At 40.5% G+C, this 24,621-nt stretch overlaps 1 protein-coding gene across 2 annotated transcripts in view; it reads right to left on the reverse strand.

Annotated features, from left to right (window-relative positions):
- Positions 1 to 3,139: 3,139 nt before the first annotated feature.
- The window catches only part of zswim6 (zinc finger SWIM-type containing 6), a 209,155-nt gene continuing 187,673 nt past the window's right edge, over positions 3,140 to 24,621 (reverse strand). For both annotated transcript variants that reach the window (XM_033030045.1, XM_033030040.1), the window contains exons 11-14: positions 11,660 to 11,817; positions 10,057 to 10,220; positions 8,840 to 8,921; positions 3,140 to 5,571 (exon numbers count right to left, since the gene is read on the reverse strand). In XM_033030045.1, the coding sequence (XP_032885936.1) occupies positions 4,709 to 5,571; positions 8,840 to 8,921; positions 10,057 to 10,220; positions 11,660 to 11,817 (1,267 nt within the window). In that variant the 3' untranslated portion in view covers positions 3,140 to 4,708. The remainder of the gene's footprint in view (positions 5,572 to 8,839; positions 8,922 to 10,056; positions 10,221 to 11,659; positions 11,818 to 24,621) is intronic.

The raw sequence follows: 24,621 nt of genomic DNA on the forward strand, positions 1-24,621 counted from the left end.
AACCATTTATAATAAACCAGAAGCATTTGCTGAGAAACTTTCTTGGCTTAAAAGAAAATGACTTATTTTCTGTATGACCCCCAAAGTGTTCTGGAGAAAAGAAAAAAAAGGCTTTTGAGCTGGTTTTGAAAATTGAAGCAATTCTGACTGTTTTAGTTGAAGGATGTGTGTGGTACAAGTAAAAGAAAGGGTGGGCAGTCAGTCTACACAGTAACAAGTAGATACTGCCTTTTGAGAAGCCTAGACCTCAGTTTGAGCCAAGGAGCAGGCCCAGGCTAATGCTGCGTCCTTTACTAAAAAAAATTGCAACAAATGACCCAGCACCTGAGATCCCAAAATAGACACAAAATGCTGGAGTAACTCAGCAGGGCAGGCAGCATCTTTGGAGAGAAGGAATGGGTGACCTTTCAGGTCAAGACCCTTCCTCAGACCTTTCTTCGGGTCTCGACCTATTCCTTCTCTCCAAAGATGTTGCCTGTCCCGCTAAGTGACTCCAGCATTTTGTGTCTATCTTCAGTTTGAACCAGATTCTGCAGTTCCTCCCTACACCTGATATCCCAAAGCAGTTCCACCAAACCTCAAGTCATTAAGTCAGGAGTGTGATGGAACACCTTGCATTAACCTTGGTGAGTGCAGCCCAGCAAAACTTGGAAAGATCATGACACCCAAGACAAAGCATTCCATGGACTATGCTAAACCCTCAATCAATACTCCACAGGCTGTAGTATCTTCCACAAAAGGCACATTAGTTACATGGTTTGGACAACGTTTCCAAAAATCCTCAACCAGGAATTTCCACCAACAAAACACTGGGCCTTGGCAGGATCCCCTCCAGGCAGCACACAAATCAGATCACTGATCTTCATAAATGCTGGAACTAGGTCCTAGAAGTCCCTCCTCAGCAACACTGTGCATCTTCACCAAAAGAACAAACACAGATCAAGAAAGCAGCTTATCATCATTTGCTCAAGGGTAATTGTTGATCAGCAATGCTGAGGCTTTGTAAGGTGTGGTCAGGATGTATTTGGAATATTGTGAGCAATTGTGGGCACCATATCTGAGGAAGGATGTGCTTGCATTGGAGAGGGTCCAGACGAGGTTTACAAGAATAATCCCAGGAATTCGCTGGAGTTTAGGTGAGGGGGGACCTCATTGAAACGTACAGAATAGTGAAAGGCTTGGACAGAGTGGATGTGGAGAGGATGTTTCCACTAGTGGGAGAGTCTAGGACTAGAGGTCATAGCCTCAGAATTAAATGACATTCTTTTAGAGAGGAGATGAGAAGGAATTTATTTAGTCAGAAAGTGGTGAATTTGTGGAATTCTGTGCCACGGAAGGCTGTGCAGGCAAAGTCAGTGGATATATTTAAGGCAGAGATAGATAGATTCTTGATTAGTACAGGTGTCAGAGGTTATGGGGAGAAGGCAGGAGAATGGGGTTAGGAAGTAGAGATAGACCAGCCATGATTGAATGGTGGAGTAGACTTGATGGGCTGAATGGCCTAATTCTACTCCTATCACTTATGATCTTAGCAATAACTTTGCCAGCAGTGTACATATCAAAATAAATTAAACAAACATCTTGAGGTTCTCCATCGATCCCTATTGCGAAGATATTTGAAGGTCTTTTAATAATTCTGAGAAGCAGTGTTTTTTATTTTTACAGATGTGCAATAATGAGCCAACTGTAGACAAGAGACCAAAATATCAATGCATATGTCATGCGTCCTGCTAGGTTCTAACAGTAAATAAAATCTGCCGTGTATTAATATTTTGGATCTCAGCTTCCTCCTCAAAATAAATGTGAAGTGTAACAAGTAGACTGGAGATTTTCCAAGACAACTATTCTCACTAGAAGCACTCAATTAATGTTTCCTGTAACCATTCTTTCAAGAGAGAGCTAGATAGGGCTCTTAAAGATAGCGGAGTCAGGGGATATGGGGAAAAGGTAGGAACGGGGTACTGATTGGGGATGATCAGCCATGATCACATTTGAATGGCGGTGCTGGCTCGAAGGGCCGAATGGCCTACTCCTGCACCTATTCTCTATTGTCATTGAGATAAACAATCTGCCCCTCTTTCCAGAGCAGATGTTCTGAAACAATCACACAATATCCTTCAAGATTACCATAATCAGCATGCCAGAATATCATAACAGGGCAACTGAAGTATCAGAGGTGATGGCTCAGTGACTGACTGGGCATGGACGGGAGTGGGGGTCAGGGGGAATGATGTTATGAATTGAAGGCTTTAAAAGCAGCACTTCCCGACTTGTATTCAAGCTACCATATACTCAATGGTTTTGTACTAACCAAGGTAAGAGATACTATTGCTGAATAATTAAGTAGGTATTTGAACCCTCTAATGACAGTCAAAATGAAGCCGTTTACTGCTAATAAAGACTGTGGATACAACCTACAAGAATCATATCATGTCTGTAACATGCATAACAGAATTGTCAGTTCTTATTTTATTACCAATCAAAACTTTGCTTCTAATAAAAAGTGTTGCAACAGATTCTACGTCACTGCCACATCACCGATGTTGCAGAGCATGAAAGAGCTCAAATGTCGATGTCAAGACCCGGGGCTTAGATGATGGAGGTCCTCTGAGTAATGGCACAGCAGGAATGCCTGTAGAGTTGCTGGTTTCTGCACAATCAATTCCTCACACTTTTGATCAAGCTGAAGAGGTTGCAATTCAACACACAGTCTTATAGCAATAGCTTTTGAAGCCCTTGCTGCTTTTCAGGGAATCAGAATTATGGATAGAAAAGGTAATTAGTGCCAAACCGTTTACCACCTTGCAATTCATTGATCACTTTGACTTCAAACAGTTCTCAAATAAAAGGTAACATTTAGAAACAGCAATTATAATGATGAGGCAAAAATCAATTAGGTAAATTACATCTTAATTTTGACATAATTTTATGATATTTCCTTGTAGTTTGCATTTACAAGCCTAATTAGCTGCATTCTGGAAGACCAATCAAGCACATGTTCAAGAGAAGCCCTTTCAATTCCAGAAACAAGATTGGAACATATGTCAAAAACAAAACATTTTCACATAACTGATCATAAATTATTTGATAATCAAAAGCTCACATAAATATATATTTATATATGGTACACAGAGCCATATTTAACTTTCAAAAAACTAATTTTAATCAAAACAAAAAAAATTGTTGAATCATTAACAAGTTTATAAAACAGTGATTTAGTTACATAAATAAATTGATATCAGTGTATCAAATCTTAATTACTTTTAAACTTCAAGAGCATGTTTACACGGGCGATGAAGTACAATCTTTTACCTAATATAATAAATAAAATGGAGCAAGAAATTATAATTTTCTTTTCCTAAACAGCAAAAAAGGCTACAGAACATACCTCTAGCATTTTCCCTAGTGGGAGGAACAAGTGACAATAGTAACATTTTGCACCCAACGTAAAAACTCTTTCATAAAGCACAAGATACAGAACAGTTCTGCTAAATTAAAGACTCAAAATAGAAACCAAAGTCATTTTTAATGAACAGTTTGGTAGTTAGATGTCCAGTTTGGTTATTTTTTTAAAGCATTAAGACAAGGCAAGATAGAAGGCTGTTCTCTCTTGAGGAATTCTATAGAAGGGAAAAAAAGTAGAACAGTCTTACTACACAGCAACTTCCTGTCCTGCACAAAGTCAGTTCCCAATGCAGATTAATATATGTTATTGAGCACATAAGTAGCATTTCACTATACCACTGCAAAGGCCTACATTAACATATTTTCTGTTTTGTAAAACACATAATTCAACCTTTTCAAGGAGTTCTTAAATTGTTTAATTCAGTTCTAGACTAGGAGGCACAAAGCCCGATTCTGGCAAATACTTTTAATGCTAAGGCTTACTGCTCTGGCTGTAATGTGTTTTTTGTCCCTCTTTACCATGGTGTCTGTTACAAGCAGATTTATCATCTCTCTTTATTTAAATTTGTTTTCTCAGACTAGATATCAAGTCCAATCATGCAACAGAGGTGGTGGCTCTGCATAGATGCCCAGCACACAATTCTCCACCTGAGCCAACCTGAAGCAAGGCGCACTTTAGTCCTTCTGATATGTTTTTATACCAAGCTACTGCAGCTTCAAGTATTTTGCATTACATAGAATATTTTATAAATTAAAATGTTATGTATATTTTTTCATAATTCAGACATATACTATAATATATACAGTACAATAAATGCTCTCATTCTTTCTTTGATAAATCCCTGAGAATGTATGTTGACAGTCGCTAATTACACATGCATGAGCAATGTGTGCCATGCTTCTGGATGAACAGCATTGCAAAGCCACGTATTCAGCCTTGTATTTTTAATACACTGATATGTAGGGATGAGTGATGAAGGAGTAAAGCTGAATCCATACGAGGTACTTATCACTTAGGATGGAGGTGTCTGTTTGGTTTAAAGCCATACTCTTAGGCTGTGAATGTACATACCAAGGACAGGAGCGACGTGGGCTATTGCCACTTGACAACAGGTACTCAGTGTAAACTGATTCTTTTTTCCTCTTTTCTCTCATACAAAAGACACACACAAATCTCACAATCAACAGGGTTAAAGTCCGTGAACTGTTTGTTACTATGCACATATAATACCGGTGTGGCTCTGGGTTTAAGTTAAAAAGGATACAAAGGCAGGCTCAATAAAAAGATACCACAGCGTGCTGATCAACCAAATCGCTCACGCACCAACATCATGAGTTTCTTTTTGCCTTTGTAAATTTGTTTCAGGTTGTCAATAAACTGTGTAAACTGGATGTGTCCATCATGAGCCATCAAGAAGGTCTCTCGAGCTTTGCTTAGAAACTCTATAAACTCACTATAATGCCGTGGACTAATGTGCGTAAGCCGTGAATGGGTTGTATTTATATAGGCCCCAATAGTGGCATCCAGGAGCTGTCTGAGTGGTGCTTTGTCCAGTGACATTAATTTCCCAGAGTTCCTTCGTCCATGGAGTCCCACCATTCCTGGTGTGGTCAAAGTGCACCGGCGTAGAATGTCTGAAAGTACTGTAGCACACTGAACACTTTTAACCACAAGAGGTATTATAGCTGCTAGCTCATTCTTCCCAAGGGAGTGGCTAAGTGCACATGCCCATAGAACGTCATTAATGGCAGGGTGTGTATCCTGATTGTAACCCAGGTTGAGATGCGTCATTGCTAGAGTGGCTAACTTGTAAGCCCGCATGGGATAACCACGGTGCTCCATGTACCGAGCAATTGTAAAGAGTTGCGTATAACTCATACCAGTCGTGGCAGCATCTAGAACTATTTGGTAAGCAGTCTCAAAAGCTATATGGTCCTTTTCACACAGAGTTAGTGCTGAGAGCGCACAGTTTTGAGGATCCTTCATAGCACATTGCAATGCAAGTGTCCTTGCACTACTAGCTAGTTTCTCCCGTTGGTTGTAGTCCAGGTTCAGTCTAACTACTGTGCTGTGGGACATTACTGTAGTGGCAACAATACTGGTAGCTTCAGTTGGGGTGAATAGTGTAAACCAGCTCAGCATAATGCTATCCAATGCATAAACTCCTAGAAAAGAAGAAAAAAGTGTTAGATATATATAATTAAATCAGCAGAAAATCATCCTGGCAGTTAGATCAAACTTTGAAAAATACAGTGCATTCTGCAGGAACAAAATACACAATTACATTAAGACTGCAAGAATTTTCTGCATATTTCAAATGATTGAAACAATTTTGGTCGGGGGTGAGCAAAAAGGAATGGAGTGAAGAGAGAAAATAAAGCAAGAATCCCTGGAATTAAATCCCACTTTCATTCAAATATGTTTTGCAAATTTTTATGTCTGCCCAATCCAAAAGGCAGAGCCAAAGTTAATCTCTGAAGGAAAATCATTTCCACCCATTTTCTAATGTAACTGTCTGCATCTTGGGTCCCATCCACAATCTAAATCTCTAACCAAGTTGGCACTCATCTATTCCATTATGTCTACATTTTTGATCAAAACGCAAGCGAAACGCCTTCACATACGTTCCAGAAATCACAACTTTCAAGGTTTATCAAGTTCTGCTTGAAAAAATAATAATTTCAAGCAGAACTAGCCTTGTAAATATTCTTTATTTAATTCATGAATTTTTAAATATTTACTAATGTTAGTTCACTTAATAGATTCTAACTATTTGCCCACCACTGCATGTTGGGAACTGGCTGTGTGATTTTTTTTAAACCTTGGTGAGCTTTGCATATTGCTGTTACATTGTCTACTCTGATCCAGCCATGCAATCTGCACATCAACTGCACACCAAGACTATTCCTCACCAACAGAACTCAAAACTCTAGTTCCATCTGCTTTTTAAGCAACCATTTTTCAACACTATCAGCTGCTTTATATTCTCATCTACATTCTCAACTGTTCATTTACAAAAATCAATATATGTTTACTTCTGTTATACATTTACCCTCCAATTGAAACTGGCTCTTGGGGTTAGGAGGGAGAGATAGATCAGACTTGATTAAATGGCGGAGTAGACAATGGGCCGAATGGCCTAATTCTGCTCCTATCATTTATGAATTTTCACTCCAACTATTTTCTTTTTAATATCCTTGAAAGCAAAGCCTTGCTATTTTTTGTTCTATAACCTCCTTTCGATGTTCTTCCATTTAGCCTTCTGTTTAGCACCTTCTTTAACTTTCCTTTTTTTTACCATCTATATTGATTTTTTCAACACAATAACAACATTATTCCTTAATGCAATGGTTTCCTGAAAGGGTGATATTTATTTTGTGCTGTTTTGATAATTTCTCACTGAAGTTTTAAATTGTCTTTTAAGTAGATGATAGGTTTGTCTTCTACAAACCAGTGATGTTCCTCTCAGTGTCAGATTCCGACAGCCAAATGCAATTATAACTTGGGGATCAGCAGTGAAGTTGGTGAGGATATTCTTAATTTACAGCCAAAATGGAAGTGATCAAAAGAGGCCAAGAATGAGGAAGAGAAGAATGTTTCTTTCTATTGTGGGACATGAAGCAGTTGCAGAGCTACTTTCTGCAGCCACAAGGAATCTCCTGGCTCAATTTGCCACTCACCATACAAAGTCCACACGGACTACAAATCAGGACCTCATTGTTGGAAGTTGTGCTTTTAACTTTCCAATCCCCAACCTTCCTCACCTCATTATGCATAAAAAGTGAGATAACCTCAGTCTTGTAATCAAAAACCCTCAAGATGCATTTCAAGACAAGAGAGGATACCTTTGATGTAAAAATCATATCCATAACACAAGATGTCAAACATTTACACATATCTCTTGCTCAATGTGCCTATATAAATTATTTAACAGTTTCCATTTTAAACCCATTAACCACTCTTTCCCCTTTTCACAAATTCTCCAGATTTATAATTTTCTATCTTCTCTAGTGTAAATTTTTTATGCTAACATGGTGTAATCAGTAGAATCTATATCATTATGAACCTGCTTGTCATCCATATCATTTGCAAGTAAGGCAAATGAATGTGAGCCCATCAATTTTCAGAGGCATTAACAAATTAAACTAGGTGCACAGTCGCAATATGTTACAAAGTCTTATTCCAAAAATATAATTAATGAGGAAATTGGCTTGAATGTGAAATATTGACCACGTGAGAAGGAATTAAAGTTGAATAGGGTGCAGGTGAGGGGGAAGATGTACAGTGGTCATTGGGCATTTAAAACTAACCTGATTCAACAATAGTTGCAATATAACCGATAGGAACAGAACTGGGGGAGGCAGTTCAGGGAAAGATGTTCCATGAAATAGTTGAAGTTGGGGCGTCACAGTGGCGCAGCGGTAGAGTTGCTGCCTTACAGCGCCAGAGATCTGGGTTCGATCCTGACTACAGGTTTGTAGGTTAATTACCTTTGATAAAGATTGCAAATGTCCCTAGTGTGTAGGATAGTGCTAGTGTACGGGGTGATCACTGGTCCGCAGTGGGCCAAAGGGCCTGATTTTGCGCTGTATTTCAAAACTAAGTTTCAGGAGGCTAGTCAATGCACAACCCAACACGCAAAACCAGAAAAGTTACAAGGCAAATTTTAATACAGTAAATTGCTAAAGATACTGTACATGGACGACACATGCTGTGTACTTGTAATAAACAAAGCCAAAGGTTAGCACTTTATATGGAATTTCAATTTAGCAAAGATTTTCAGAGCTTATATTTTATGAAGCCCATGATAACACTGTTCACATAAAAAGGTAATTACAAAAAATATTTATCTAAATCTTCTTCCTAAAGCCTAGCCAAGTGCCACCAACAACAATGTGCTTTGAACAATTAAAATGGATCCAAGTTCAATTATTAGAGTCAAATTCCAAGCAAGGGTATGGGAATGGAATGCTATTTATTGTCATTCAGGTTGTAACAGGTACTTTCGCACTAAAGCAAATTAGCTCTATACAGCAGTATGCAGTTAGGCAGAGAACATGAGTAATTAGTTTCCAAACTATAATTTATATGTACTTGGGATGCCAATAACAAGGACCAGAGCATCTCCCTATCCCTTCTCTTGGGTTTCTGTAGATCTTCTACTGAAATTACACGCTTGATTGGGAAAATCCCAGGGGAAATTAATGGCTTTCATATCCATGAGAAACAGCAAACACGAGGGCTTGTTAAACAATTCAGCCTGAACCCATTTCTCCTCATTTATTGACAGAACTGTACAGCAGTTTGTGTTTTAATTTCAGATTTCCAACACAGCTTTGCTCTTCAAATTAGCTGAATTGAAGGTTTCCCATTTTTGTAGATGTTACCATTGACCACAGATGCTCACAAAATGAACGATGGCTTTTGACTCACCTACTTCTGTAGCACACGTTACCAACCATCGCACCATCTCACGACGGCGCCAGTTTAATGTTGATAATGTCATTCGCATAACCTGCAAAACAATGAAAGTCAGGCTTTTTCCCCCCAAAAGTCCAGGAAAGAAATGAAACTAGAAAAAAATTGCTGATCATTCCCTTTCGATCCTAAAAGATTCTACATTTCATGGTAGAGCTGAAGGGTAGACTACTTAAAACAAAACCCCAGGGATCTATTGCTCATTGACAAGCAGTGCTAGGTTAATATGCCTTCTAATTGAGGCACCCAAGTGCTTCACATTTGGCACAGTCTCAAACGTGAAAAAAGCAATTTTTACACTGCACTAAAAAAGCACCTCAGCCTTATCCCCGATGACTATGTATAATGGAGAGTAGCAGTGGATTTGGATAGGTAGAGCAGGATGCATTGAAAAGTAACCTTCTGAAAGTACATTTGGGCTCCATTTTCAGAGGACAGGTGTTCCTGCCAAAGGACAATGTGTTTCAACAAGTGCGAAAAAGTAATAATTTATTGCATTTTATGAACAAACTAAACATCCAAAAATTAAATTCAAAGTTAATATGCGAGGAGATCCCAGAGCAGGGAAAATCTTCAGCACTTCTGTTAACTGCGGGAGGGTTAGCAGAAAAATGAAGCTACTGGTGAAGACAATTATACTTGAGCTGCAAACAAGAAACAGCAAACACTGAACAGAACTCCTGTAAACTGGAGTGGTAAGTGGTTTGCTTGAGAAATGAGAGCCTGCCCTCCCACAACTCTCCAAACTCAAACATCAGTGGCAAAAGGCCAGCAAAAACTCTAGATGCTGCTGATGATCAAGGAACAGCAGATAAGCAGAATATGGTACCTGAACAAACCTCCTTCCTACAAATGTATTAAATAGGATCACTCATAGCTAACTGTATTTTTCAAAAGATGTGGCATATACTGATGGAATCTACATGATTAATGATTACCACAATAGTAAGTATCCAGGGGATATATTTGTCTGGCTCAAGATATACTACTTTGTTCAATCCGAGTGCAAGGAGATTTGAAGAGATTTGCATGATGTCTCATTTTACTGTATTGCAGTCAACAAGGTAAACACAGGGAGATGACAAATATCCATCTCAGCCCCCTCCACATTACCGAATTGGTATGGATAGAACAAACACCACCAATCTCTCCGCATGCATTTGTAGACTTACCTGAAGACCCAGCTCCAGGGACACTTTGAGAAGAGTAATGTCAGGCAAACTGTCCATAGGAGTTGCTATTTTAAATGCATCCTGGGCGAGCTTGAAGATGTGCGATGAGGAATGAATGTTCTTCTGGATTGATTCTAACACTGTTTCTAGCCTCATAACATCCCCTGCAATTATTCCAAAAGATGCAGTTTTGCTTCGTTGTTCAGGTTAAAATAACAAGACTAAATATAAATTTGATTTAAAAAAATTTAGAACTTTGCAATAAACTGGCATTCCAGGAAAATTTACATATTATTTCATTAAAGGTTTCCACATCTAAATTTTGATCCTTCGAGTGAAAGCCATGGCAGTTTGACTCACTGCCACCTCTCTAACCATTAATTTATTTACACTTCCCTGAGAGTGGCTTTGGCTCAATCAGCAGCAGATAAAACAGAAGAGCAAGGGGCAATCAAACCCAGAAATTTATTCTTGAGTGTCTTATGCAGGTGTGTAAAATCAGGAGATGAATAGCTAGGGTAGACGCACAGAGTCTCTTGCCCAGAGTAAAGGAATCGAGGACCAGAGGACATAGGTTTAAGGTGAAGGGGAAAAGATTTAATAGGAATCCGAGGGGTCAATTTTTCATACTCAGGGTGGTGGGGGTATGGAAAAAGCTGCCAGAGGAGGTTGATGAGGCAGGGATTATCACAACCTTTAAGAAACATTTGGACAGGTACATGTATAGAACAGGTTTGAAGGGATATGGGCCAAACATAGGCAGGTGGGACTAGTGTAGCTGAGACACGTTAGCCAGTGTGGGTAAGTTGGACCAAATAATTAGTTGACTCTAATGTGAGAGTGCAGGAGTGACTATACTAAGATATTTGATAGAAGACCACACCATGACCATTGGTGGCAGTGAAGAAGATTGTGGGCATGCATGAGGTAGAGGAGGAGCATAGTGATCTGAGGGTTGTTGAATCAGAGGAGGTTTGTGAGACAGGGTTGGCCCATTGAAAATTTAAAATCACATAGAGATTAAGAAAATAATGTTCCATTGGTATTCTATTTTTGATTTAAAATAGATGACTTCCTTGAACCCAGCAAATGACTGCAGTTAATTATTTTGGATTTTTCAAAGGACCAAAAATGAAATCCAATGAAATCCAATATATTCACTTGTAACAGACTTTCATGTGCTGTCCTGGAACCAAGGATACATTCTGAGCCGGACAATATTACTCACAAGCTGGTAGGAAATTTAAGAGTACTACAGCACATGATGTACATGTTTTTAAAGAGACAAATGTCTGACTATGTATAGATGCTCATATAAAGGAGAATTTTATGTGGGGGGAAAAATGTCAAAAATATCACCATTTTGCCGATTAATGCAAAGATCTCCAACCGATTACAATATCCATTTGAAGGAATATTGCAGAACTATTCCATGTCACAAAGTACATTTGCCTAATGTTAGAATGGAGCCGAATCGACTTAATGAAAATCACAACATTGAGTTGAGAGTTCAACCTACAAATGAAATAGTACTTTATACGTATTTGAAAGAGGCACATTTTCCTACTTGACTTTAACAGTAATTTAAAATTAGACTAGATACCTTTAGCAGCTGTTAACATTGTGGAAGCTAGCTCACACTGCTGAGACTCGATGTGACTTAAGGTGAACCATCGTGGATAGCGGTTGGGAACAACAGATGCTATGTGGTGTGGACGTGACACATCTCCTGTTGGCACGGTAGATTCCAGTACGGGCAGCCTGTAAAGTGTCAACAAAGGAATCTTTGAACTGTATTTAAATTTAGGGCATGCTTTCATCTATTGTGCACAACTGAAAGTTTCAAGTTATTGCTTCAAAGACTAAAAGATATGAGACTTAAATAGAAAAAAAGTTAAATGGAGAACCATTAACCTTCAGAATTCCTTCCATGGATTTTTTTGTCACTTTTCCATTCAAAAATATTTCACATTTATCTCTAATCAAGCTATAATTAGTGAAAATCATGTGTCAATGTTTGTCTCTATATTGAGTCACTTGGTATACACCATGTCTTTAAAGGAACTATACAAATGCAAGTTGATATTACTAATGGTATTGGGTTATTATTGTTCTGTGTACCGAGAAAGTGAAAAACGTTTGTGTGCTATCCAGGCAAAGCATGGCATATGAGTACAATCAAACCAAACAAGTACAACAGGTAGTGTAAAAATAGAAAGGAAGCAGAGTACATATGGTGTTTCAGCTTCAGAAATGTGCAGATATTTAAAAAAGGGCTGCAACTAGGTTGATTAGGAGATCTGATCTGCATGCTGAATTGATTACAAATAGATTTCACTGCTGTTCATCTCTTCAATTTACACAATGCAAATCCAGGATGATTTGCACATACGCCGGTACAAAAGGTTTCTGCTGCTCAAAGTTAATATATCATGAGAATATTTTAAAATATTGTTCTAGGCATTTAAAAAACTTATTGGTAAGAGTAAATTTATTCCTTAAGGATCCAAAATGAGCTTAGCAATAAGAGACTGAGGGTAATGGTAGAGGGCAGTTTTTAGATGCTTGTGATGAGTGGTGTTACACAGGGAGCAGTGTTGGCGGAACTGAAAAATGGTACATGTAAATTTAATCCAGATAAATATGAGGTGTACCATTTAGGAAATACATTTCCCTAATATCCCTAATATCTGTTTGGGATCTACACCATGAAAGGTAAGATTCCAGGAAATATTGAGAAACAGATGGACTTGAGAACAGTGCATTGATCCCTGAAAGTGGTAACACATGGATAATTTGGTTAACAATGCATATGGGATCCTTCTCTTTATTTAAAGTATTGAATACATAAGCAGGGAGGTTGTACTGCAATTTCAATAAATATTTGGAAGCAGATATCAGACTGTATAACAAACGATGAGATAGAAAACTCTAGATGCTCTCATTAATAACAATGTCCACATCAGTGAAAAAAATCTAGTTTTTCTCCATCAGAGTTTCCATTTAATGTATTCCCTCTAACACCCCAAAATTTAGTTCAAAAATGTGATGTCCACAGCACAAACATTTTTAGTTAAAAGTTAGAAATGTCAATAATATTTAATAGCATATTCCTGTACAGTTCTTATTAGTTATTTATTTAGAATGCATTTTCATTGAATATACTACTTCCAAATATCCAGAAGATACTGGATCACAAATGCCTTTGCACTTGAAAATAATATGAGACACACAAACCTATCTGGGAGCTACTCGAATCAACGATGGGAGCCAACTCAGTCAAAATTCAACTTCTAACTGATGGCCATCTGCTCAAGACAGTTTCTTTTTAACTGACTTTCTTTCTGAATACTTTGCTTCAAGCTTCAAAGTTGCTCTCTTTACCTTGTTCATTGTGGGTGTATCAAACTTGAAGTTTGCAGGCTTTGTTTACAGTCAAATTATTGACAGCAATCTTAAAACTACTGGTGTGAAATGATTAGGAAAGAACTTTAGATGCTGGAAAAATCAAAGGTAGACAAAAATGCTGGAGAAACTCAGCGGGTGAGGCAGCATCTACGGAGCGAAGGTCTGAAATGATAATATTTTTTGGCACGAAATAATTCCTGCTTCCTTGTCGAATTGACCTCCTTCAAGTGGGGTCCTCATACTTCACTTTCAATGAAAACAGAACTTGTAGCTCGACTTTTCCTGGTATTAACAACACCCGTGTGACTGCTACATTTCTGCCCTCAAAGTCTAGTCTCAGGATCTCAGGAGAAATGAATTAACACGCAAGATAGCAGAAAATGACAGTCGAAGATGCCTTTTGAATCACTAGAGCACTGATCTTGTAAGAGTTAGAGGTCAGAAAAGGTATTCCATTCCAGAGTCAGTCTTGCATGATGTAGATTAAAATTAATATTCAATTCCCCTGTGGTTGATGGGTCTTCAGGCAACCATTAAACCCAATAATTAGCTTAAGTTGAAAATCACATTACAGGGTCAGCATTTCCCACAAAGTGACTTGCCCTTAGGGTCAAGGATCATGAATTTGTGGTCATTACTGAAACTTGGCTTATTTGGTCAGGAACTGGCATAGCTCAATATTCTGGTTTATTCGGGTCTTAGATTAATTAGACAGAATTTAACAAAAAAGCAATAATGATTAAAGAAGCAATTACAGCTGTGAGGAGGAATGATATGCTAGAAAGATAAAATAAAGCCGAATGAGCAAAATGAAGAACAAAAAAGTGGACAATTACATTGTTAAACTACAGAATCCCAAATAGTCACCAGTAGCAATTATCTGAACAACTACAAGAAGTGCAAGAACTCGGCAATAGGGTTGTGTTTGTGTCTATTAATTATCCTAATAATAATGGTATCAGAAGCAGAGCAAATGTGTAAAAAGGAACTTTGTTAATAGAAAAGCAATATTTTGCAAGCCCAACAAAAGGGAAGAGTACGAGCCATGGTGTTATAAAATAGGCAAGTGAAGAGAATAGAAGCGGGGTACAATTTGGAGGCTGTAATCATAATTCAGTTGTATTTAGTACTTAATGGAAAGGCCAAGCATAAACCAGGCATCAATGCTTTAGAACAGGATTACGTCATTATTAAGCAGAAGTGGGTTGGAAACAACGATTTGAAGGAGAATCGGTCAATGCCGGGGCTGACATTTAAGGAGAGAATTGAGCGATTCAGACATTAAGACAAAAGAAAGAGCAAATGTTTAAATCTAGATTTCCACGGATTTGAACATACAGAGTAGATTCGATACAAGGCAGAAAGAGAAGCTTAAGACAAAACCCAACAGCTTAATGCAGAAAACCAAGTAGTATAGAATATGCTGATGTGACATTTAAATAAGGCCGAGGTGCATGAAAAACTAACAAGGGAAAACTTAGAATTTATAAATACGGAAAAGAAATGAGTAGGTAGGAAAATGTGTGCACACAAGACAATGTGTTTTGCAGTTTCAGTGAATATTCCTGGTCTGCTTTTGGGATAATATGGATATTATAGTCAAGGAAGAAGAATGCAAAATGTCAGAAATGATGAAGTGTGAGGACAAGGGAGTGAGAGCAGGCATTTTAAAAGTACGTAGCTGCTATCGAACTGGGTAAATCTTTCCCCCCTCACCTTAAACCTATGTCCTCTGATTATTACTTCCCTTACTCTGGGCAAGAGACTCTTTGCGTTTATTCGATCTGTTCCTCTCATGATTTTGTGTACCTCTATCAGGTCAGTCCTCCTGTGCTCTACGGAATAGAGTCCTAGCCTGCTCAACCTTTCCCTATAGCTCAGGCCCTCGTGTCCTGGCAACATCTTCGTAAATCTTCTCTGCATTCTTTCCATCTTGACAACGCCAATAACAAATTGTGTAGGTTTCTTATTGTAGAATGCTTTTTAATAATAAACATAACTGATTGAAGTCCGAAGACTGAGGTATGTAATTTAATATAATGATGATAAAAGCAACCGTGAGGAAAGGGCGGCACAGCGGTAGAGTTGCTGCCTTATAGCGCCAGGGACCCGGGTTCGATCCCAACTACAGTTGCTGTATGACGGAGTTTGTATATTCTCCCCGTGACCTGCGTGGGCTTTCTCCGGAATATTGGTTTTTAGACTGCCCACTCTACCCTGACTTTAGTGTATCCCTGAAGGTGCTGGGACATGTAAACAAACTAGCGAAGGAGGTATACAGAATTCAATGCCATTGTCAGCTATCGCCTGGAATACGAGCCGGGCTGGAGTTATATTAAACCTAGACAAGATGGACGTGGAAGATTTACTTCTCCAGCAGAGTTGAAAGCTAGGGGATGTTAATTGATAGAAGCTATGGAAGAGAGGTGAGGAAATCAGTGACCTTTGAAGTAAAGGGCTCTGAAACCTATTGCCTGAAAGGATTGTTGAGGCAGAAATGTTCATTATATTTAATGGCCACCTGAATATGTACCTGAAGAGCCATAAACTACAAGGTATAGACTAGGAATGGGTGCAACCGAAATAACTCCATTTATAGACGGCATGAACACAAATAGCTGAATAACCTCCTTGTGCCAAAAACCAATGTACTGATTCACTGACCTATTTATTTACGTGGGCTATTAAAGAATATTGCAGAACATAGCTATCAATCCTGTTCTTTACATTACAAAAAACTGTCCCATCTACGTTAAATACTCTGTTGAAAAAGAATTCTTCTGCAATGGGAAAATGTTCACATGCTTGATTGGGGATATAGCCATTTTTATTTCCTTTCCTTCAAATAGTAGAACAGGACTCAACCTACAAAATATTTCTTTCACCATGGTTTGTGTATTTCCAGGGCTTTCAGCATGACACTCACGCATTTCAGCCAATTCTCACGCCCTCACGCTGAAGACAGAATTCTCACGCTGAATTCAGTCCCTGCACAGCAAAGATCCCATAGCGGTGCTATAGGATCTTTGCTGCACAGTTTGTCTCTTTGCGCCACATGACAGCGATCTGCATCGGTCCCGGGCAGTGGGTGTCAGCGCTTTTGTGCGCCGTCTGCGAGCGCTGCGCTTCCGGCTGCCGCGGCAACCCCGCTCCCTCCCTCCCTCCCTCCTGCCCTTCAACTCACACGGCAGCGGCAACGCCACCAATCCACGCTACACCGTGCCCGCCAGACTCTCTATTGGGCGGCCGGGGAAAGAGAGGGAGGGGAGAAAGAGAGAGAGAGAGAAAGAAAAAAAGGAGGGATGGAGGCAAAGAGAGACAGGGGGAGGGAATGTAGTAAGGGGATTGTAGGAAGGGAAGGAGAAAGGGGAGAAAGAGGAAGCGTGAGGAAAAAGAGGGAGGGGAAGAAAGAGAAGGAGGGGGAGGAAAGAGGGAGGGATGGGGGGGAGGAAAGAGGGAGGAGGGAGGAAGGGGAGGAAAGAGGGAGGGAGGGGGAGGATGGAGGGGGAGGAAGGAAAGGTGTGTGTGTGTGTGTGTCTGTTTCCCTGTGTGTGTCTCCTTGTGTGTGTGTGTGTGTCTGTTTCCCTGTGTGTGTCTCCTTGTGTGTGTGTGTGTGTCTGTTTCCCTGTGTGTGTCTCCTTGTGTGTGTGTGTGTGCCTCCCTGTGTGTGTCTCCCTGTGTGTGTGTGCGTGTCTCTGTGTGTCTCCCTGTGTGTGTGTGTGTCTCCCCGTGTGTGTGTGTCTCCCCGTGTGTGTGTGTGTGTGTGTATCCCTGTGTGTGTGTCCGTCCCTGTGTGTGTGTGTGTGTGAGTGTGTGTGTGTCTGTGTCTCCCTGTGTGTGTGTGTGTATCCCTGTGTGTGTGTCTCCCCGTGTGTGTGTCTCTGTCTCCCTGTTTGTGTGTCTGTCTGTCTCCCTGTGTGTGTCTGTCTGTCTGTCGCCCTGTGTGTGTGTGTGTCTGTCTCCCTGTGTGTGTGTGTGTGTGTGTGTGTGTGTGTCTGTCTCCCTGTGTGTGTGTGTGTGTCTGTCTCCCTGTGTGTGTGTGTGTGTGTGTGTGTGTGTGTGTGTGTCTGTCTCCCTGTGTGTGTGTGTGTGTGTCTGTCTCCGTGTGTGTGTGTGTCTGTGTGTCTGTCTGTCTGTCTGTCTGTCTGTCTGTCTGTCTGTCTGTGTGTGTGTGTGTGTGTGTGTGTGTGTGTGTGTGTGTGTGTGTGTGTGTGTGTGTGTGTGTGTCTTCCTTTGTGTATGTGTCTCCCTGTGCTTCTGTTGTCACATCCTGGCCTTAGACAGGGCTGCCAACTCTCACGCGTGAGCGTGAGAGTCACGCATTTCAGCCAATTCTCACGCTGATGACAGAATTCTCACGCTGTCTTCAGTCCCTGCACAGTTTGTCTTTTTGCACCATATCACAACGATCTGTGCGGTCTGGGGAAGCGCGTCAGTTGGCGGCTGTGAGTGACGTCGCATCTCTTTTCTTTTCTTCTTTCTTGGTTGGATGTGCAGCCGCCGACAACATTAAGCAGCCGGAGATAAAACTAACCAGGTAAATCGGTTGTAAAACATGGGGAGGACCACAATGAGGCCAAACATCTAGGACAGGGTTCGGCAACCTACGGCACATGGGCTGAATCCAGCCCGTAACCCAATAAACCACGTTTTTTTTCGATTCGTTTTCGCAGGGTCGGGGCAGGCGAGCCGACCTGAGAACTGCAGCCAGTCCCTGGGACGCGAGCTGATCTGGGAATGGCAGCCAGTCCCTGGGCACGCAGAATGCCAACTTGATCATAGGTAGACAAAAATGCTGGAGAAACTCAGCGGGTGCAGCAGCATCTATGGAGCGAAGGAAATAGGTAACGTTTCGGGCCGAAACCCTTCTTCAGTCTGCCGCCTCCGGAGCCTACTATGGGAGGGGGAACACCCCCTCCCACACCCTCCCCCCTCGGTCGCTACGCTCCCTCGCAATTTCTCACTCTCAACTCTCACCCAATGTTGGCAGCCCTGGTATTTCAGACACACATTCAGAAAAGGTAGAGAATGTAATCTCGGAATTAGGCCCACTGTTTGGATTAGAGATGCAGCGCGGAAACAGGCCCTTCGGCCCACCGAGTCCGCACTGACCAGCAATCATTGCACACTAACATGATCCTGCACACTGGAGACAATTTACAATTTTACTGAAGCCAATTAACTTACAAACCTGTAGGTCTTTGGAGTGTGCAAGGAAACCAGAGAAAACCCATGCAGGTCATGGGGAGAACATGCAAACTCAGTACAGACAGCACTCGTAGTCAGGATCAAACCCGGGTCTCTGGCACAGTAAAGCAGAAGCCCTACCGCTGCAACACCATGCCACCCAGTATACTGTTGATACAGCCAAAGGTGGCATGCGGAGCAAGAGCTGGTCAGAGATCAGCAAAGTCTGAGATCAGGATAGTCCAAGGGTCACCAATGGGGTAGATAGTGCTGAACTACTATCTACCTCTTTGGTGACCCTTGGAGAATCCTTGATAGGACTTTGCTGGGTTTACCTTGCACTAAATGTTATTCCCTTATCATGTACCTGTACACTGTAAATGGATCGATTGTAATAACTTTCTGCTGACTGGTTAGCATTCAACAAAACTTTTCACTGTACTTTGGTACATGTGACAATAAACTAAACGAAAAAAAACCGAATCAAGTCTCCATTGCTGTGTATACATAAACCCAACAACAATAATCTGGCTTTACAAATAAGGGACAACACTTGACAAAGAAAGTGAAAGAATCACCATCAAAAATTCAGGTTTGAACACTAGATTTCACACCCAACACAGACTGAAAATATGCAACAGTTTTGTTTCTGTTCGGCACCATATCATCATCAGCCACTGCTGCTCCTTGGATTCGAATAATTGTTTTCCCAACCAAATCCATCTTGAAAAGATCTCTTGTTGCCATCAGAGTTTAGATGGGCAGCTCTCTCTTTCCTTGCCCGGTCAGGATTTGTAATCTGCACTCAAATAAAGGTCAAAGGTAGGTTTTATGACAGCTTGAACTACCTACTTGGTAGTATTGGAGGCAGAGACCTCATTATACTGATGGGTGACTTTAACGCTAAGGTTGCAGGCCAAAATGAGGGATATGAGGCAGTAATTGGAAAGCATGGAGTGTGGAAAATGAATGAAAATGGCGAGAGGTTTGCTGAGACCTGTGTTAACAATAACACAGTGATTGGGGGAAGTGTATTCCCTCATAAGACAATCTACAAAACAACTTGGGTGCCACCAGATCATGTCACAAAAATCAAATTGACCACATTTGTAGCTGTAAAAAGTTCAGAAGGTCCATGGAAGATGTCAGAACAAGAAGAGGAGCAGACACAGCTTCAGACCACCACCTCCTTGTAGGGAAATTCAAGCCAAGGCTGAAGAGATGCCACCAGGCCAAACGCCAAAGAGCTAAATACAACATTGAATACCTCAGTAGTGCTCAAGTGGTGAAGAAGTTCAAGGATATCCTCTCAGGGGAAAACACAGAACTACAGTGGAGGAAGGAAGGATGGACAATAAATGAGGAGTGGGAACACCTTGGAGCTCAACCTATGAGGAGGCCCTAGGGAGAAGGACCCAAAAGCACAAAGAGCGGATAACACCAGAAACCCTCAACACAATCCAATAGAGGAGAAAGTTAAAGGAGAAAGTGAACAACTCAAGAACAAGAGCTGAAAAGGCTTTGGCCCAAAAGGAGTACAACAGATGCCACAAAGAAGTGCGAAAGACCATCAGGAGAGACAAGAGAACACAGGTGGAGAGGCTAGCCAAAGAGGCAGACATTGCGGTGACTCAAAGGAGCATGAGGGAATTATATAACATCACAAGGAAATGGTCGGGGACATATCTGCAAAGTAATAAACCAATTACAGACAAGAATGGTCAACTGCATTCAACCCAGGAGGAGCGCAGCTCAACAGATGGGTAGAACATGTCAAAGAAGTCCTAAACAGGCCACCACTGGCTGTACAGCCACACATTGCCAAAGCCAGGATACCACTATAAATTAAGTGTGACAGAACAACAAAATCAGAAATAAAGGCTGTAATCAGGCAACAGAAAACTAGCAAGGCTGCTGGCCCTGACAATATTCCACCTGAAAGTAGATATAGACTCATCTACAGACATGCTCTATGGCTTATTTGGGAGAATTTGGGAAGAGACAAAGACACCCACAGAATGGGTAGAGGGATACATCATGAAACTGCCAATAAAAGGTGACTTAAGAAAATGTGACAACTACCGAGGGATCATCCTATTTTCTGTACCCAGTAAAATTCTCAGCGGGTCATCCTCAACCATCTTCAGGAAGCTGTAGACAAGAGGCTATGGGACCAGCAAGCAGGATTCAGGAAGCTGTAGACAAGAGGCTATGGGACCAGCAAGCAGGATTCAGGAAGGATCGCTCATGCACATCGCAACATAGCAACATTACGCATCATCATTGAGCAGTCTATTGAATGGAACACGTCCCTGTACGTCAACTTCATTGACTTTGAGAAAGCGTTTGACAGCTTAGACAGGACAACACTATGGCGCCTAATAGACCACTATGGAATTCCCACCAAGATCATAAGCTGAATAAAGAACTCATATGATGGAATCTCATGCAAAGTTATGCATGCAGGCCAGCTCTCTCAGAGCTTTAGTGTCAGGACGGGCGTCAAGCAGGGATGTCTATTGTCACCATTCCTGTTCCTCCTGGCAATTGATGGATCATGATGGAAACAAATGAAGGGAAAAGAAATGGAGTTCAGTGGACAATGTGGGAGCAGCTCGATGATCTTGACTTTGCAGACGACATAGCTCTCCTTTCACACACACAGATACAAATGCAGGAGAAGATGGACAGACTCTCACAAGCTGCAACAAAACTTGGTCTTACACCCAATACTGCAAAGACACAGGTGATGAGGATTCACTCCAAAACCAGCAACCCTATCCTTATGCACAGCACTGCTCTAGAGGAGGTAGAAACATTCACATACCTAAGCAGTGTTGTGAACATCACCGGAGGGGCAGAGGCAGACATAAGAAGTAGAATCAATAAGGCTAGGTTGATGTTTAACATGCTCAGGAAGATCTGGAGCTCAAAACACCTCAATCAACACCAAAATACGCATCTTTAACTCAAATGTGAAACAGGTGATGTTGTATGGACCAGAGACATGGAAAACACCAAAACACACTACAAACAGACTGCAAACATTCATTAACACCTGCCTTAGGAGAATACTTAACATCTGGTGGAGAGACAAAGTAAGCAATGTGGACCTGTGGAAAAGGACAAGCCAGGATCCCATTGACTTACAAATTCGAAGGAGAAAATGGAGTTGGATTGGACAAACCCTCAGGAAACCTGCCACAAACATCACCCGGCAAGCCCTGAAATGGAACCCCAAGGAAAAAGGAAAAGAGGTCGCCCCAGGAACAGCTGGAGAAGAGGTAGCCAGACAGAAATGTCTGAGAGTGGGCTCAACTGGGGAGATCTCGAAAGAACTGCCAACAACCGAGTGAGTTGGAGGACATTTGTGAATTGCCTATGCTCCCTAGAGGAGCAAAGCGCTTAAGCAGAAGAAGAAGAACTCAAATAAATGCAGAGGTTTCTGCACCTTAATTTCAACGTGCATTTAAAGGATGACGTGGTCCTTCCACCCTTCTAAATAATTTTCAGCGAGCTTATTATGGAAACACTTCTCCCCGCTGACTTGTAAACAAAACCGATGAGGGAAGCAATGTTGACAATGTTGATGTTTTTCTGAACAATCAATTTCAGAAAAAAAGTGAAAACACAAAATATACAAACACTAGAGAAAAGTGTAATTAAATATAACATCTAGAATATACAAATTAATTATGAAAAATCACTGATGATGTTTTCTAGAACAAAATCAATCTGTACAAGAATCTACAGCCAACCACAAAATATACTCGACACCAATTATTGTTCCAAATTTTTCTCACAAACAACTGGTATGAAAATTTGCTGAGCATTTATTGTCATATACACCAGGGTGCAATGATACGGAGGTCAAGATAAGCCAAGATTGCATTAAAAAGACCCACCAGAATGTGCAGTCAATAGTTTCCAAGCATTTAATTTTAACACGGCAGTTTGACAACAGAATTAATTTGACATTTGATGCATCTTTGATGGATTGATTCCACTACTCATACTCTCCCCTAAACACATTTCAATCTTCTTTTTGTTTTAAATATTTTTTTTCCAAACAAAAAAAAGTAGCCAACAATACTGACCAATTTAGTTTGACAAAATTCAAAAAAAAAAATTTCTGTTCTAAAATTCTGTTCGAAACCTTCCAAGTTCTCCCACTAAACACCGCTGCCATTTAATTTGAAGTTAAACTATTTTCACAAGTGACATCAATATTCTGCAAAAAAATGCTCTGAACTTTAAAATACACATCTGGATCCTTTCAAATAAAGGCCATTTAAAAAAATAGTAATAGCAGCTATTTCCATCAGCACAGTCCAATGATATTTTGGCTTCTGATTTAAATAAAATACAATGTAGCTCCAGTTTAAATCTAACCAGATGTTGCAAGAACACTATCAATTTGAATTCCGGAATGGTTTAGTTTTAAATTACTTAGATACAGGCTTTATTAGTAAATATTTAAATACATTTCCTTTCTTTACAACCCTAATGCATTGGATTAAAGAGTGTTGGCTGAAATTAAATCACCGATGCAAGATATTATTATGGTAATAGTCATGGTACCTAGCCTTAATTCTAAAGCAAAGAGTATTGAATTAAAATGCCTCCTTTTCAAATTATCGAGTATTGAAGAAAACATACATACAAGTAACATACACATTGGCATTATGGGGAAATGTTATAAACATTTGATGTGTGGGTGCTTCCACTGCAATGGTAATTGTCCTTGTGTATGGGAGCAAGAAAACTGTGCACATGAATTGCCACAATAGGCCAACTGGGTTCCTCCTGTGCCGTAAAAATATTATTAATCAGCAAGACTGTGATTTGGACAGGTGTATGCATGACCTTTCTGCAATATAAGGGTTGTGTGTGTCCTTGGGCAAGACACTTCACCCACCTTTGCCTGTGTGTGTGGATGTAATTATGTGAAGCACTTTGGGGTCAATGCAAGTTGACTAAAAATGTGCTATATAAATAAATAAATTTAATTTAATTTTAATTTGTTCTTGCTATGAAGTTTTTTTTAAACTTCATAGCAAGAACAACCCTTATATTACTCATAAACCCTCTCACAACCCCCCAACCAGTTAATCCACATTTCACGTGTGTAGGTGAGGTACCAGAAACTAAACAGAACCCAGCTGATACATGACTAGTTAATTGTCCCCTCCTCCTCCACATTCTGCACTGCTTATGATGAGTCTGCATAATTTTTGTCTGTCTTTTACCAAAAGAAAGCTATGAATAGGACCAATTATCTGCAGAGATCTACAGAGACCTAATGGCATTTATGCCCATACTCAGCCAATTCTGTCGCAACATCACCCTGTGCACTTTGGACCTATACCGTTCACACTTGGTGAGCCCAAGGATAGAGGCTCATCATTTGTCAGGGCTTTTCTGTCAGTACCCAAGTCACCTGCTGAGAGATGCTTTGCACTCTGCCGGGAACCACAAATAAGTTGGGAGCTGGTGTCCCAATCAAATGCTGTGCTGAAACACATGATGTGGTCTGGAGTATGGCTGATAAGCAATCTCAAGGTAGCAAAATAGTGCTGCTCACCAAGATCCCCCTTTTCCATAATTAATAGGGAATATTGTTCTACCAGACGTTTGAAAATAAACTTCACTGCGTAATTAGGAAGACTAATAGCATTGTGGCTTTGATTGCTAAAGATTACAAAATTAGGTAAGTTTTGACACAACTTTACAAATGTACCAATGAGACAGAACTTGGAATACTATATACAGGCAGGTGGGACTAGTGTAGATTTGACATGTTGGTTGGTGTGGGCAAGTTGGGCCAAAGGGCCTGTTTCCACGCTGTATGGTTCTATGACTCTGTACAGTTTTGGTCTCCATATTTACACAATGATAGATTTGTATTGGGGCAATGGAGGAAAGGGTGACTAGGTTGATCCCTGAGATGAAGGAGTTGACATAAGCAGC

The sequence above is a fragment of the Amblyraja radiata genome, chromosome 1 (genome assembly GCF_010909765.2).
Source record: "Amblyraja radiata isolate CabotCenter1 chromosome 1, sAmbRad1.1.pri, whole genome shotgun sequence".
NCBI lineage: Eukaryota > Metazoa > Chordata > Chondrichthyes > Rajiformes > Rajidae > Amblyraja > Amblyraja radiata.